The sequence below is a fragment of the Chelonia mydas genome, chromosome 3 (assembly GCF_015237465.2).
Source record: "Chelonia mydas isolate rCheMyd1 chromosome 3, rCheMyd1.pri.v2, whole genome shotgun sequence".
NCBI lineage: Eukaryota > Metazoa > Chordata > Testudines > Cheloniidae > Chelonia > Chelonia mydas.
Genome location: NC_057851.1, coordinates 119,739,407 through 119,753,242, shown reverse-complemented (window position 1 = coordinate 119,753,242; position 13,836 = coordinate 119,739,407). Strand labels below are relative to the sequence as shown.

Here is a 13,836-nt window from a genome sequence, read left to right as displayed (position 1 = left end):
GAACACTACAGTATCTCTCCTCAGTTACTCAGGCTATCATAAGCACATTGTCCCACGCTTTCTACATTTGTTTCCCACTGAATAATTATCTTCAAGGCACTCAATAGCCTGGATCCAGACTATCCGAAAGATCACCTAAACCTCCGGGATGAAGTTCGCTATCAACAGCTCCACTCCTCTAGCACAATGAAACTTTCTGCCATAAAAATAAGCTCACCTATGTAGGAAACAGGGCTTTCTTGGGGGTCAGTCCAAGGCACCGGAATGAATTCCCACCGGAAGTACAGACCATCACAAACCTCCCTACCTTCCTCTTCCAAGCGCAAGGTGTACTTCATCCTTGCCTTCTCTGACATTTGGCAGCAACAAAACACTCCAGTGCACACAATTCTTCTCCTCTAGGGAAAATTATAAGAAAGAACCAACCACGACAGATGTTAGTCATGACACTTAAAACATTATTAGAAGCCACTGTGGACGGTACAAGAACCTGTACAGAACAGAGTATTACCACTGATTTATATAATGGAATTGTATTTTCAGTATTTTCCATTACCAATACTTCCTGTTTTTGTTTCTTCATTGAATTGTCCATAAGGATGTCTAGGCCTTCTTCCTGAATCACTATAGCTAATTCAGAACCTGGTAAGGAGTACAAGTCATTCAAATAATTCCTTCCTATGTTCATTACTTAGTATTTGTCAACGCTGACCGACCTACAATAGTGTTTTCTACTGCCCATTCATCTAGCTTGATTAGGTACCATAAGCATTAGCTGAAATTGTCACCTCATTCCCTTTTCATATTACAGAACCTTGCAGCACGCCACTCAACTCTTTGCCATGAATGAAAGCTGATTAAGCTTACCTACTTGAAGTTTTTAATAAGAAATAGTTATAGGAAGATTGCAGAACAGTTCTCTTAAATTAGGCATCAAACATGCAGAATAAGTTACATAAAAATATTAATTGAACGCCAAATCATATTGCCAGTCTCCATAAAGGAAAGGAAAGAATGCTGTAGATACTGCTTTGGAAATAATGGAATGTTTTCCTAAGACTTTTAGGCAAGACCGCTAATTCCACCCCTTCTGGTGCATAAACAATAATTTACCAAGTTAAAACCAATTACACCTGTACAAACCCATGGAAGACAGTTGGGGATGCAAAGGTGTCACTGACAGCAGATTTAAGTAGAAAGCAGAATCTTGTTATTGGTAACAATGCATCAGGGGGAAGGTTAGCATTGCTGAAGTCTCAGTTCTGGTATATAGTTTCCAGGGTTGGTAGTTAGGCAGTAAAAATCTTTTTACCTATAAACCAAAGACATCTGGCTGGAAAACAGAATTTTTGCAGAATTACTTCAGTGCTGAATCACACAAAGTGAGTGTGGAGTTCAATGCAGTATAGTCTATATCTTCCAAGTAGAAGGGATAACAGCTTTTTATAAAAATCTGTTAGGACTCCTTAGGAGCAATGAAATACTTAGTGTAGCATATCACAACCCAGGATGCTAGACTCCGATTTCTAATCTAGACTTAAAAAAATTGACTCTGGTTCTCTAACACACTATTTTGATGAATTAATTGGTGGTAGGATTTGAGGCTCTGCTCATGGTAACGGGTCAAGTGGGTTGAGAACCGAAATCAGTAAGCTGTAGTATCAATATCACCTGTGCTTCATCTTGTCAGCTATTCTTGACCCCTTGGTAACCAAAAATAAGTGCATACACGAATACTCAATTTTCAGTTGAAGTAGGCACTGCTCAAGGAGCCAGGATCTCTGCTGCTTCTGGCACAATATTTGAGAACATATGCTGCAAAGTGATATCACTATTGGAAAAATCTTGTACATCTGAAATTACAGAGACAGTACATTTTTGGCTCAAGTTATTTGTTAAGATACTGTCTTTGTCAGGAAGACAAAGAACCATGGTGGTAGTATGACGCAGGAAATGCCATTCCCAAACTCAGACAAGCTCTTTAACAGTGGTCATGAGCAAGCTCCTCCCTATATATTTCCGTAACTTATGAGAGTTGGATGTCTGTCAAAACTGACTCGTGGAAGCTCAAAGTTAAACCATATGAAGTCTGGCCTCTTCTTGTCAACAAGCCAATATGATGTCACCAAGCCATGCCTGAAGCATTTATCAAAATTACAGTTGATGGCTGAAGGAAAATTTAAGGCACCCTCCTGCAAAGGGTTTGTGGCGCAGGAGGATGCTCCAGGCTGGGACTGAGGCATTTGGAGGGTGCGAGGGGGATCAGGGCTCTGGCAGGGGGTTGGGGTGTGGGAGGTGGTCGGGGATGCAGGCTCCGGGCAGTAATTACCTCAAGCAGCTCCCAGAAGCAGCAGCATGTGCCCTCTCTGGCTCCTACGTGGAGGCGCAGCCAGGAGGTTTTGCACACTGCACCATCTGCAGGTGCTGCCCCCACAGCTCCCGAAAGCAGCGGCATGTCCCCCATCTGGCTCCTACACAGAAGCGCGGTGCCAGTCAGACAGCTCTGCACGCTGCCTGTCCACAGGCACCGCCCCTGCAGCTCCCACTGGCTGCTGTTCCCAGCCAATGGAAGCTGCAGAGCTGGCACTTGGGGCGGGGGCAGTGTGCGGAGCTCCCTGGCTGCTCCTACACGTAGGAGCCGGAGCAGGAACATGCCGCTGCTTCTGGAAGCCATGCAGAGCGGGGCAAGACCCGGACTCTGCTCCCCAGCAGGAGCTCCAGGACCAATTAAAAGGTCTGATGGGCTCGACGCGGCCCTCAGGCTGTAGTTTGCCCATCCCTGGTCTACAGAGTTCTTGCACCACTATATCAGTTTAGAAATAGACATCACAGTGTAACTCCGTAATGTGGCAACAAATATACTGGTATAAAGTGCGTATATCAATATAGCATATTCTTGTAAAAATTGTGAATAAGCTATACTGATATAAGCATCTTTATACCAGTATATCTGCATCCACATTAGGGAGTTTACTACTTTATGTCCATTTTTGTACCACTATACACTGGTTTACAAACAGTTTAGACCATTTGTAAGAAGTCCACTATCTTCTGAAACATGGTCACTAGTGACCACACATCCTGAGACTTTATAAAAGTGGACAGATTCTTAACTCTTTACAGTGGTTTCACACGGTGTCATGTGAAAGGTGTTATTTATGTAAACGTAGAAATCCATGAAGCTTAGAGATCTCAGGAAGAACCTTCTGGTTTTGCAAGATTAAGATTTCAGAAAAACTATTCCCTTTTGAATTTCTTGAATCTAGCACTGTGGTAAGCAGTTGCAGACTGTGTCCAGGACAGTCCCTCTGCATTTCACAGCCTGAGTTTATAGACTTCTCACATTTGATATCAAGACCTACAGACTGAAATTAGGTACACACTGTATGAAAGCCCAACTGAACCAACTTGAGGAGCTGGCTTCTGCCAGCCCTGTACAGGTAAAAGGTCGCTTGGATATCTAGAAGTCTTAAGTGTTCTGAAATCATTACCAGGTATTTGGAAAAGGTCCTTTGAGATACAGAAGAGTCAGAAAGGAGTCATGTGAAATCTGAACATATTACATATATTTGTTCAGCTTTCTTGGGTCCAATAGGGCATAAGGTATTTCTATTATGGTAGCTCAACAAAGGTGGAAAGCTGCAACGTGTTAGGCAGTGTATAAACAGAAAATGAAACAGACCTCACCCTGAAAAATCTTACCATCTGATTACACAAGACAGAGACAGTATTAAGGGGCAGGGAATATAAGACACAGTGAGCAACTATGTTCTGCAAATATCATACTAATTACGTTATTTTTGTTGGTCTGCTTTTGATTTTGTTTTGGTTTTTTTAGCATATCCCCATCTCTTCTTTGGCATGAGGAAACAGCTAAAATAAAGTCATCCCTTCATTACTCAAGTATCTCTATTATTCTTATTGGAAGGAAGTATATGATTTTGTACTTTTCCTGAGTCTAATCAGATGGTTCCTTGAAAAGGGGACAAGGTGGAATTAAATTAGGGTATCCCTTGCTAAATGATTTCTAGGATCTATTTGAGCCAACAAATTCTATGGCATGCAGCCACATAAAAAGAAAGGTTTCAGAGTAGCAGCCGTGTTAGTCTGTATTCGCAAAAAGAAAAGGAGTACTTTGAGCTTATGCTCAAATAAATTGGTTAGTCTCTAAGGTGCCACAAGTACTCCTTTTCTTTTTATAAAAAGAAAGGCTATCGGCATAATAGGATTGGAAACGTGGTCATCCATAAAGTCGATGTAGAGAAGAGGCACTGACTGGACTGCAAAATAGTACAGAGCTAATGACTAACTACGGATTTAGCTTTTAAAAAAAATCAAAAATAAATTACTAAATTACAACAAGAAAGGTCAAACGAGAATTTGGAATACAACACTGAAGGTTTCAAATCCAATCTAAAGAATCTGAAGATGGGAACACAGCTTCTCAGCCCTGGTCTATACTACAAACATATGTCCGTATAACCATGTCACTCAGGATTTTTCACAGCCCTGAACAACACTTTTACTGACCTAACCCTGTAGACAGTGCCATGTCATCGAGAGGGCTTCTACCATCAGCATAGCTATCTCCTGTCAGAGTGTACGTACTCCTCCGACGGGAGAAGCTCCCCTGTCGGCGTAGGTAGCATCTTCACTAAACACTACAGCAGCATCACTGCAGCTCTGCAAATGCAGACAAGCCCTTAGATAGCTTATATAGCAAATGTTTACTTCTGAGGAGAAAGATTTACATGGTACCAAGAGCCATTTCTTTCGTGCAGATTTTTACCTCCTGCCAAGAGTACGTGCATTCTAAGCGGCATACTATGCTGCTAGTACCCAAAGAGTAAAATCTGTGACCCTTCCAATCTTGGATATATTAAAATTATAACCTGCACTTAATTTTGATATTTAAAATCTTTACCTTCCCCCACTCCCACACTTAACTAATGCACCCAACCATAAAAGGTGTGGATAGACTTTCCTTTCAGAAAGCAATACTTATGGGTTCAAAAGATGATTTTACTGTGATCCAAAGGTGTCATCACATGCAGTATACATTTAGAGAGGACCACAAGGACTAGAACAGTTTATGAATTAAAAAAATATATACTTACATCTGGATATTCTTTTACAGGCACATATAGTTTCTCTTGTAACTGTACAATAGGTCCCACAGCATCTGGTAATTCTGCACTTCTCTTCTCCGTACTACCATTTAATGTGTCGTTATACATGTCTTTCCGTACTCTGCTAATTTCTGTGGGGAGGGGAAAAACGTATATTATGTATTAAACATGATAATTCTTGTATGACAGCGATTTTATCTTAAAGATTACAACTTTTCTGCATTAACACTTCTTCTAACTTCCTGAAAGTCACTGGGAAGTGTATACACAAACATGTAGCTTTTTTTGTTTTTAAATTATTTACTGAGGTCCATGCTGATACTTAGGGGGAAGTGTTTTTTCATGTTTGTCAGTCTGCTACCTAGCCAACCTATTTAGGAAATGAACTGCTCTCAAGTGCAAAAGTGTCATGTGAAATTCCTAGAAGTCCAGGAAAAAATGTGCACAAAATGTTAGAACGTTGAAAAAAAAAAAAAGTAGTTAATCTATCTTCCATTTAAATATTAGGTGTAAAGGTGCCAGAAAGATGAGAACAGAATAATTTTACTCATTCACATGATTTAATTATCAAACAATACCACAATGAATTCTGACAGTAATCCATACTTGGTATTTGGTTGATAATTATAGTATTTGGAAACTAAAAATGGTGTAATTATTAAAATCAGGTTATTGTAATTTTAGAATACTTCTCATACTGATTCAAACCAAACCACATGAAGGATTTTTATTTTTCTAAGTTGTCAGTATTCCATTTGCATTCTATTTGCACACAAAGTGAGCCTACAAAAACTGCTGTTGTAACATTTCTTTTAGGGATAAAAATTAGTACAGCCAACTTCAAACCTAAACTTCAGCAAAACAACATGAATATACATTGTGAGTGAGTGAAAGAGTTAAAGTCAAAGTCAACGATGAATTATGCAGTGAAGGGTATAAAGGCATTAAAATGTCTATATTCCAGATTAGTTTCCTTATTCCGAACATTGAATTTGCATCATAGGATTAATTTTTTTCCTAATTATTTTGAGCTGAGTGACGTTTAAAGATCAAACACCATTCTGAAATGGAGATTTTCCTGCAATAAATGAATAGTATCGGGTAATACTGATCAATAGCCAATATAAAAGCAGTGCACTCAAGACTCAGAGGCAGGATAATCCAATGGACAGGGAATTAGCCTCGAACCTAAAAGTCCTGGGTTCAACTCCCTGCTGCACCACAAATTTCCTGTGCTCCCTTGGTGTGGTTGACTGTTGACCCATGATCCGATCCTGGAGGAAATATAGTTTGGGGTAAAATATAATCTATTTTCTACACATGCATATAGAAATAATATTGGAAGTTATTGACGCTGTAACAGCAAGTAGAAAAACAAAATATATTACTAAAAATAGGCTTGGCTATAGGTTTTAAGCATGAAGTGTTGAGGGCTTAGAGTGAGGCCCAGAAGAAATTGGCAGTTGACTTAAGTTAGCATGTGTATTATGTGCCTGAAATAAAGTTATAAAATTTAGCAATATAGATCTTGTGATAGTTTAGCAATGCATTGTCTGATAAACAGGTAAACCACAAACATATGATAGCATCATAAGGTGTTTTTGCAATAAAGTAATCACATATTGAAACTATTGGGACATCAATTAACGCAAAACAGATGTTAACAGTTGAACGTTTAACTACGGTTAGCCAGAATACCACAGATGGGCAGGGGCTGAAACCTTATAAAATATGTGGACATGTGTGGGTGGAATAGGAAAAGGTGTATAAAATATGTTGTTGGAACAGGAAGGGGGGGATGATATAGGACAATGGAGTATGAAGCCCGCCACCCCAGGTGCTTTTTTCTTCCATCTTTGTTTCAAAAGAGCTCCATAACGTTTTAAGAACGAACAATGCAGGAAGCCACTTTGCTGTAACTGTACTATTTTTAATACTAATGTATACTGATTTTTCTTAGATTTTTAATTATCTATGTCTGTTAACCAAAGCTCAAAGTTGGTGTGTACGTCAATTTTATCTTCTTAATTAATTCTAAGTAGCCATGTGAAAAAAAACCTGTTCTTTGTGATTAGTGCCTGTTGCATCCCAATAAATAATTTTATAATTGTAATAACTGATAAGGCTATGTTGGGCAAGTCACTTAGCCTGTGTGTGCGCCTCAATTCTCTTCTGTAAAACAGGGATAATACTTCCCTACCTCAGAGGGTGTCGTGAGGATAATTGGATTAAAGACTGAAGTGCTCAGATATTATGGTGATTGGGGCCACTGTACTTGAGAGTCTCCTTGGGTAACTAAGCAATAAAATATTTTAAGTTAACCAATATAAAATTATTTAAGTTGGTCATGGAACACCATTTAAAGAGAATGTTTTGAGATTTGTTTTTAATTTTTTTAAAATAGCATACTTGTTTTTCAGCTCCTCTGGTGTTTATAAATGTATTTTTTCTACAAAGGAAACAGAAACTGAAGCTGTCTATACAAAGCATTAAATGCAAAAAGTAAACAAACTGAAAAATTATTTTTGTTGACTACTCTCAGGTATTGTAATGTAACTTTCCTAAGTACAAAGTCTTCAGAAACAAGATATTTTTCAAATTGGCATCCCTTGAAAAAGGATCAGCTTTTTTTAATTAATCTTGTCAAACCTTTAACTTGTCACATTTCTGAGTTATCTACTAAAATAATAAAACAATAAATATTTAATTAGGAAGGATCTTTGATACTACTTTAATATCAGTAACCAAAGAAAAATCACTCCTTTATGCCATCCAGGCATAATGCAGGAGAGAAGTGTCCTTGAAACAAAATCCTTTACGTGTGTACACAATATAAGAGTTCAAAAAAAAAAAAATCACCAATATGCACTAAACTGGTTTTCTGCAAGAGCCAGAAACTGACATGGTGATTAAGTTCTGAAGACTCAGTATTCTAGACTACATTCCTACTGACAACTAGAGCTGTGAAGACAGTTGGTTTCTTCCCTCCCCTGCTTAAAATAAAAGGTCCAGTAGTTGCGCTTTTTTTTTTTTTTTTTTTTTTTTAAGTGGGGGAATGAAGATTCTCCACCCCCCAACCCCAACAGGTACATGACTCTGAAGTGTTACTATGGACATATTTAAAAGGAACATTACATAAATTATAATAAGCATTCTAAAAAGTTAGATACAGTGTAGTGACAATATTAAAGGATTAATACTGAAAACAGGAGACTGGATGCAACTGAACGTATTAGATTGACTTTGTTTGCTGCTGACCACTACTGCGAACAGGTGAAAAGTTTATGACTCAACATGCCTAAAGCGGAAAGAAGTGACATGAACAACTGAACTTGACTACAGTAATAGAAACTGAATTCCTCTAATGTAAAGCCTAGACACTGTAAAGAGCTGTTCAGTGGCAAAATAGACTATACGTGGGGTCATCTCAGAGTGCAACTAATCTTCAAGTTCAAATGTCCTACTGAATGAATCCATATGTCCACTGAACTTCAAGAGCAGAACATTGACGAGTTTTGGTGATTCTGCAATTCCACCAACACCAAAACTTCCCTCCATGATCATTTAAAATCCTGTTCCAAGCCTTCCAGGAGTTCATCGTAAACTTCATTCATGAGTAGTCTTTTCATCTTTGAAACCCAAAAAATGGCACCCATCTATCAGTGATCATGTCAAAAACAACTGAAAAGCAAATTCATGAACTTGGTAAGAAAGCTGTAAACATCACTATCAATACAGCACAAATGAATAATTCAAATAAATGACTGAAGAACGTGGTCTTTGATATTCTGAGAGAGAGAGAGAGAGACAGACAGACACACACACACAAAAACTCAGAGGTCCACTGCTAAATGCTGCAACTAAAGAAAGAAGAACATTTAGAAGCAAGAACTACAAGATCAGACATCAGTGCAAGGTGGCTGGTCAAACATGAGAAAAGACCAGCAAGTGGTGGACTTGGTCAAAACATAGCAAACATGCATGAAGAGACTTCAGAAAGGCAATAAATTTACAAAGGAAGTCGGTGGTTTCAGAGAAACTTGACAGATTAGAGACTGATGATACTGTTATAGTGGAAATCTGGCTGATATACTTAAATGAACCAAACAAGGAGATAATGCAGTCTCACCTCTCTAGACTTTTTTGTCCAGGGTTTTAAGTCCCTGAAGATCTGGCAATCCTTGCCTCCAATGTGACCCTCAAAAAGGCACTTTAGGCATCCGGAATTAGGCTAACTCACCAGCACAGATATTTTGCACCAGGCACAGAGTTTAAAGCCCAGAGACTGAGGAACACCCTGATAACAGGTGATGATACCCCCTGTAACAAAAACTCTGATACCCAAAGTTGCTAAAGAAGAAGAAGAAAATCTATACTTACACTAACAAGTACTACTAATTAACTATTTACAGAAAAGAGAGAAACTCCCTGCAGTGGGAGAAAACTTGCAATAGCAAGCCAACACACTCCAACTACCTATCACAGGTTGTAAGAAGGAACTGAGGGGAGGTCATGAGTGTACTTGCCCCTCATGCTATCAGGCAGCAGCACAAAAGTGCTGGGGTGCATGCATTACCCTGACAGGTGCTGCTAGGGAAAAACATCTGGCTCTCCTGCTCTGGGCATGCACATTCCAGAAGAGAAATGGACGTGTGCAATCGCTCAAAGAACACCGTATTGCATCTTTGTTGCCACTCCACAAGTTTATCTAACTAGCAAAAGGGGTAGCAGAAAGGAACGAATCTCAAAACATCAGTAGTAGCAAGCTATGAAGACATGTAATTTGGCAGAAAAAACAAACATATTAGCCTAAATCACAACATCCATGGAAGACACTAAGAGCCTAATACTTCTCTGCTACAGAAACTCCAATATTTCAGAAATAGGAGAAATATTATTTGAAGAGATTACAAAAACAGATTATGTTACAATTGAATTTAAATCAAGGTCATTAAAGTCACTTCAAAAAAATAAATAATTGATTTAAGTCAATTTTTACAAAAACAATAACCTAATTTGAAATTGTGCTGTTTTGGATTACGGTTTAGAATGAACTACATTATAAATGCTGTTGGACAGTGACTTCTTTAACTGTCACTACTGGTAAGGTATCTACATATTTTACAAAACTATTGTACTTTTGCCTAAATACTGAAGTTATTAAAACTATTTCATTTATAACTTATAGTAAATCAAGTGGCATCAAACCTTGATCAATACAAGCCAAGTCTACTACAAGGTTAACTGAAAAGTTGTTTAGAGTTTGGAACTAAATTGAAAGTTGTGAAAAAAATTTAATTCACATTTACACAATCCCTGTTATTGAAATAGCCACATTAAATTAAAAGTGAAACATTTAAGAGAAGTAAAATCCATGATCAAGAATAGCTAGACAGTAACAACTTATTTCCATTATTCAGACTTAAGGTGCTTTCAAAGCTTTCAAAATTAAAATTATTGAAAAGGAAACTGAAACCTTATCTGTTTTATGCAGTTTGCATCATGTAGTACAACAGCCACATGATGAAAATAGTCATTACAACTTCAACAGAAGACATAACAGTTAAAATCTGAGACACTACTTTTATGATCATATCTGTTTTCCTAGGTTTGAGATTCCCCCCTCCCCCACTGAAGAGCTGTTGCATTTCTCTGTACTGAAGAACATAGCTTTCTGAAATGAAAAAGTTGATTTACAGTGGAGTTACTCTTGGCAGAAAACTACTTCTAGCCTAAGCCTATTCTGCATATTCATAAGCAAATTTTGAATCCTAGGTTTAAACGTAAAAAATGGGCACACGCAAGGTTCAATTATATATAATTGAAAACAACAGTATTAAAACTAGGCCACAACACTTGTGGAACACATTCTGTCATCACATAATTGTGGCTCAATCAAAAGATTTTTCAAGCTTCTTTCACACCTCAACAGCTTCAGCAATTGAACATGAAATCCTATGCACAGAAATAGCATTGCTCCTGGTTTCAATAACTGGAGCAATTCTTCAGCACACCTCTCTAAACAAATGTGTCTTAACTTTTGGCAGTCAGTATCCTGTCTATAGTCTTCACAGATTTTCCATTAAATTTGGGCCACTTTGAAAGGTAAATTCCTAGGTGGGGTCTGCAAAAGTATTAAGGCCTAACAAATACATGGCCCTCTTTTTTTGTGTGTGTGCTTGTGTCTAGCAGCCACAAAGTGATTATTGCAAAAGAATTTAATCATACATAGATAAAATGAGCTTTGATATTCTCTCCTTCAAAATCTTCTGACAGTAAGTTTAGGGTGTTGGAAAAACAACTATATGAAACTACACTAATACACATGGGCATAAGTTTGGGGAGGTGCGGGGGGGGGGGAGCAGGAGTGGAAGCACTGCCCCCCAGAGGTGAGATGTGGAAGAACACATGGTCACATGCCATATTCTCCTCCCCGACACACCCCAATTTCTGCAAGCGCCCAGCTGCCCTGCAGGGCTTGTTCTGCTCAGCCTGCGGGGGGGGGGGGCAGCTAAGGAAGTCTCTGTCCTTCCCACACTGCCTCCCAGCCCCGCTTCCCCCAAAGCAAGCCAAACAGACCAAGTCCTCCAGGTGGGCAGGGAGCAGGATGGAGCAGCTGTTCCTGGTCACCTCCTCACCAGTTGGATGCCACCTCCTGGGTCCTAGTGCCTGTCTGTTTCTTGTACAACAGTGAGTGCCCATGGGGGACGAGAAGGGGATGGGGGAGTGAGGCAAGGGAGATGGGATGGGAAAGAGAAGCGGATACGGGAATGGGGTGGGGGAGAGTAGGAGCCCATGGTTGTGTTGCAAGGTATTTACATGCCAGATATGTTAAACATCCATAGGCCCCTTCATGCTTCGGCCATCATTCCAGAGGACATACTTCCACGCCGATGACACTCGTTAAAAAAATAATGCATTAAAAATTTTTTTGACTGAACTCCTTGGGGGAAAACTGTATGGTCTCCTGCTCTGTTTTATCCACATTCTGCCATATATTTCATGTTATAGCAGTCTCAGATGATGACCCAGCATATGAGCATATGTTGTGTTTTAAGAAGACTTTCGCTGCAGATTTGACAAAATGCAAAGAAGGTACCAAAGTGAGATTTCTAAAAATAGCTACAGCACTCAACCCAAAGTTTAAGAATCTGAAGTGCTTTCCAAAATCTGAGGGGGACGAGGTGTAGAGCATGTTCTCAGAAGTCTTAAAAGAGCAACAGTCTGATGCGGAAACTATAGAACCCAAACCACCAAAAAAAATCAACCTTCTTCTGATGGCATCTGACTCAGATGATGAAAATGATCATGCATCAGTCCACACTGCTTTGGATCACTGACTGAGCAGAATCAGTCATCCGCACGGATGCATGTCCTCTGGAATGGTGGTTGAAGCATGGATCTTCAATGCATCTAACACCAATATCTTGCGACAGCAGCTACAACAGTGCCATGCGAACACCTGTTCTCACTTTCAGGTGACATTGTAAACAAGCAGGCAGCATTATCTCCTGGAAATGTAAACAAACTTGCTTGTCTGAGCAATTGGCTGAACAAGGAGTAGGACTGAGTGGACTTGTAGGCTCTAAAGTTTTACAATGTTTTATTTTTGAATGTAGTTATCTTTCAGAAATAATTCTACATTTGTGAGTTCAACCTTCATAATAAAGAGACTGCACTACACTACTTGTATTAGCTGAATTGAAAAATACTATTTCTTTTGTTTTTTACAGTGCAAATATTTGTAATCAAAAATATATATATGGTAAGCACTGTAACTGAAATCAATATATTTGAAAATGTAGAAAACATCCAAAAATATTTAAATAAATGTTATTTTATTATTAACAGCGGGATTAATTGTGATTAATTATTTTAAATCTCTTGACAGCCCTAATTGTTTTATATCCCTTATACCTAGCTTTTATTTCTGGTGTAGGTATGCAAATGTTAAGTCTATTCCACTTGTTTAGTTTTTAACCCTTGCCTATTTTTCTTTTCAGATTGAGTTTTAATTTGTTCCCCTCCCCCTTCTTACACTCTTTCCCCAACTCTCACCTGCGTAAATATTGTTTCATTCTTTACTGTATTCAGTGAGGGTTTTTTCCCCCCTCCTTCACTGGTTTAACCATTGCCTGTTGATTCCAAACACACCCCAAAAAAATCTTTTAATTGGACAGTATAAATTAGATATGTACATATCTTAAGACTGCCCTGTACATTTCTTGCCACTGACTGAAGCCTTCTTTCCTGGGGGGGGATCAGGTTCTACTACAAACTACCCATGGGAGTTTGCTGGTGGGGCTCTTGCTCCAAGTAGCACTTGGTGTGGGTAAAGGGAAGGCTACTACACAGGCCTACTGTTCCAGTGTCTAGATTTTGTGGGACCAGTTGTTGGTCTACTCACTGTCCCCTTGCTGTTCTCCAGAGGCTATTTGTTCTACAAATTTACTCTTCCTATGAAAACAGGTTCTAGAAAAGAAAGCTCCAAAGTTACCTAAACAACTGTATTTGCAAAAAATAAAGGGAGGAGCTACAATACCTTAATAACCAACCCCCACATACTCTCTAGGCCTTTTAGCCCTTAAGATCCACAAATTCTGTTTTACGCAACTTGGTAATTGGGTATCAATGTGTTTTATATAGCTCTCTTTACATGAGAACTAGTAGTACTCTTGAGCAAAACTCCTGAATTTTAATTGAGCAT

The 13,836-nt window shown here is 38.8% G+C and overlaps 1 protein-coding gene across 18 annotated transcripts in view; it reads right to left on the bottom strand.

The window, feature by feature from the left end:
- QKI (QKI, KH domain containing RNA binding) overlaps nt 1-13,836 on the bottom strand; it is a 313,946-nt gene that overhangs the window by 241,755 nt on the left and 58,355 nt on the right. For all 18 annotated transcript variants that reach the window (XM_007071087.4, XM_043544316.1, XM_043544312.1 and 15 more), the window contains exon 2: nt 5,118-5,260. In XM_007071087.4, the coding sequence (XP_007071149.1) occupies nt 5,118-5,260 (143 nt within the window). The remainder of the gene's footprint in view (nt 1-5,117; nt 5,261-13,836) is intronic.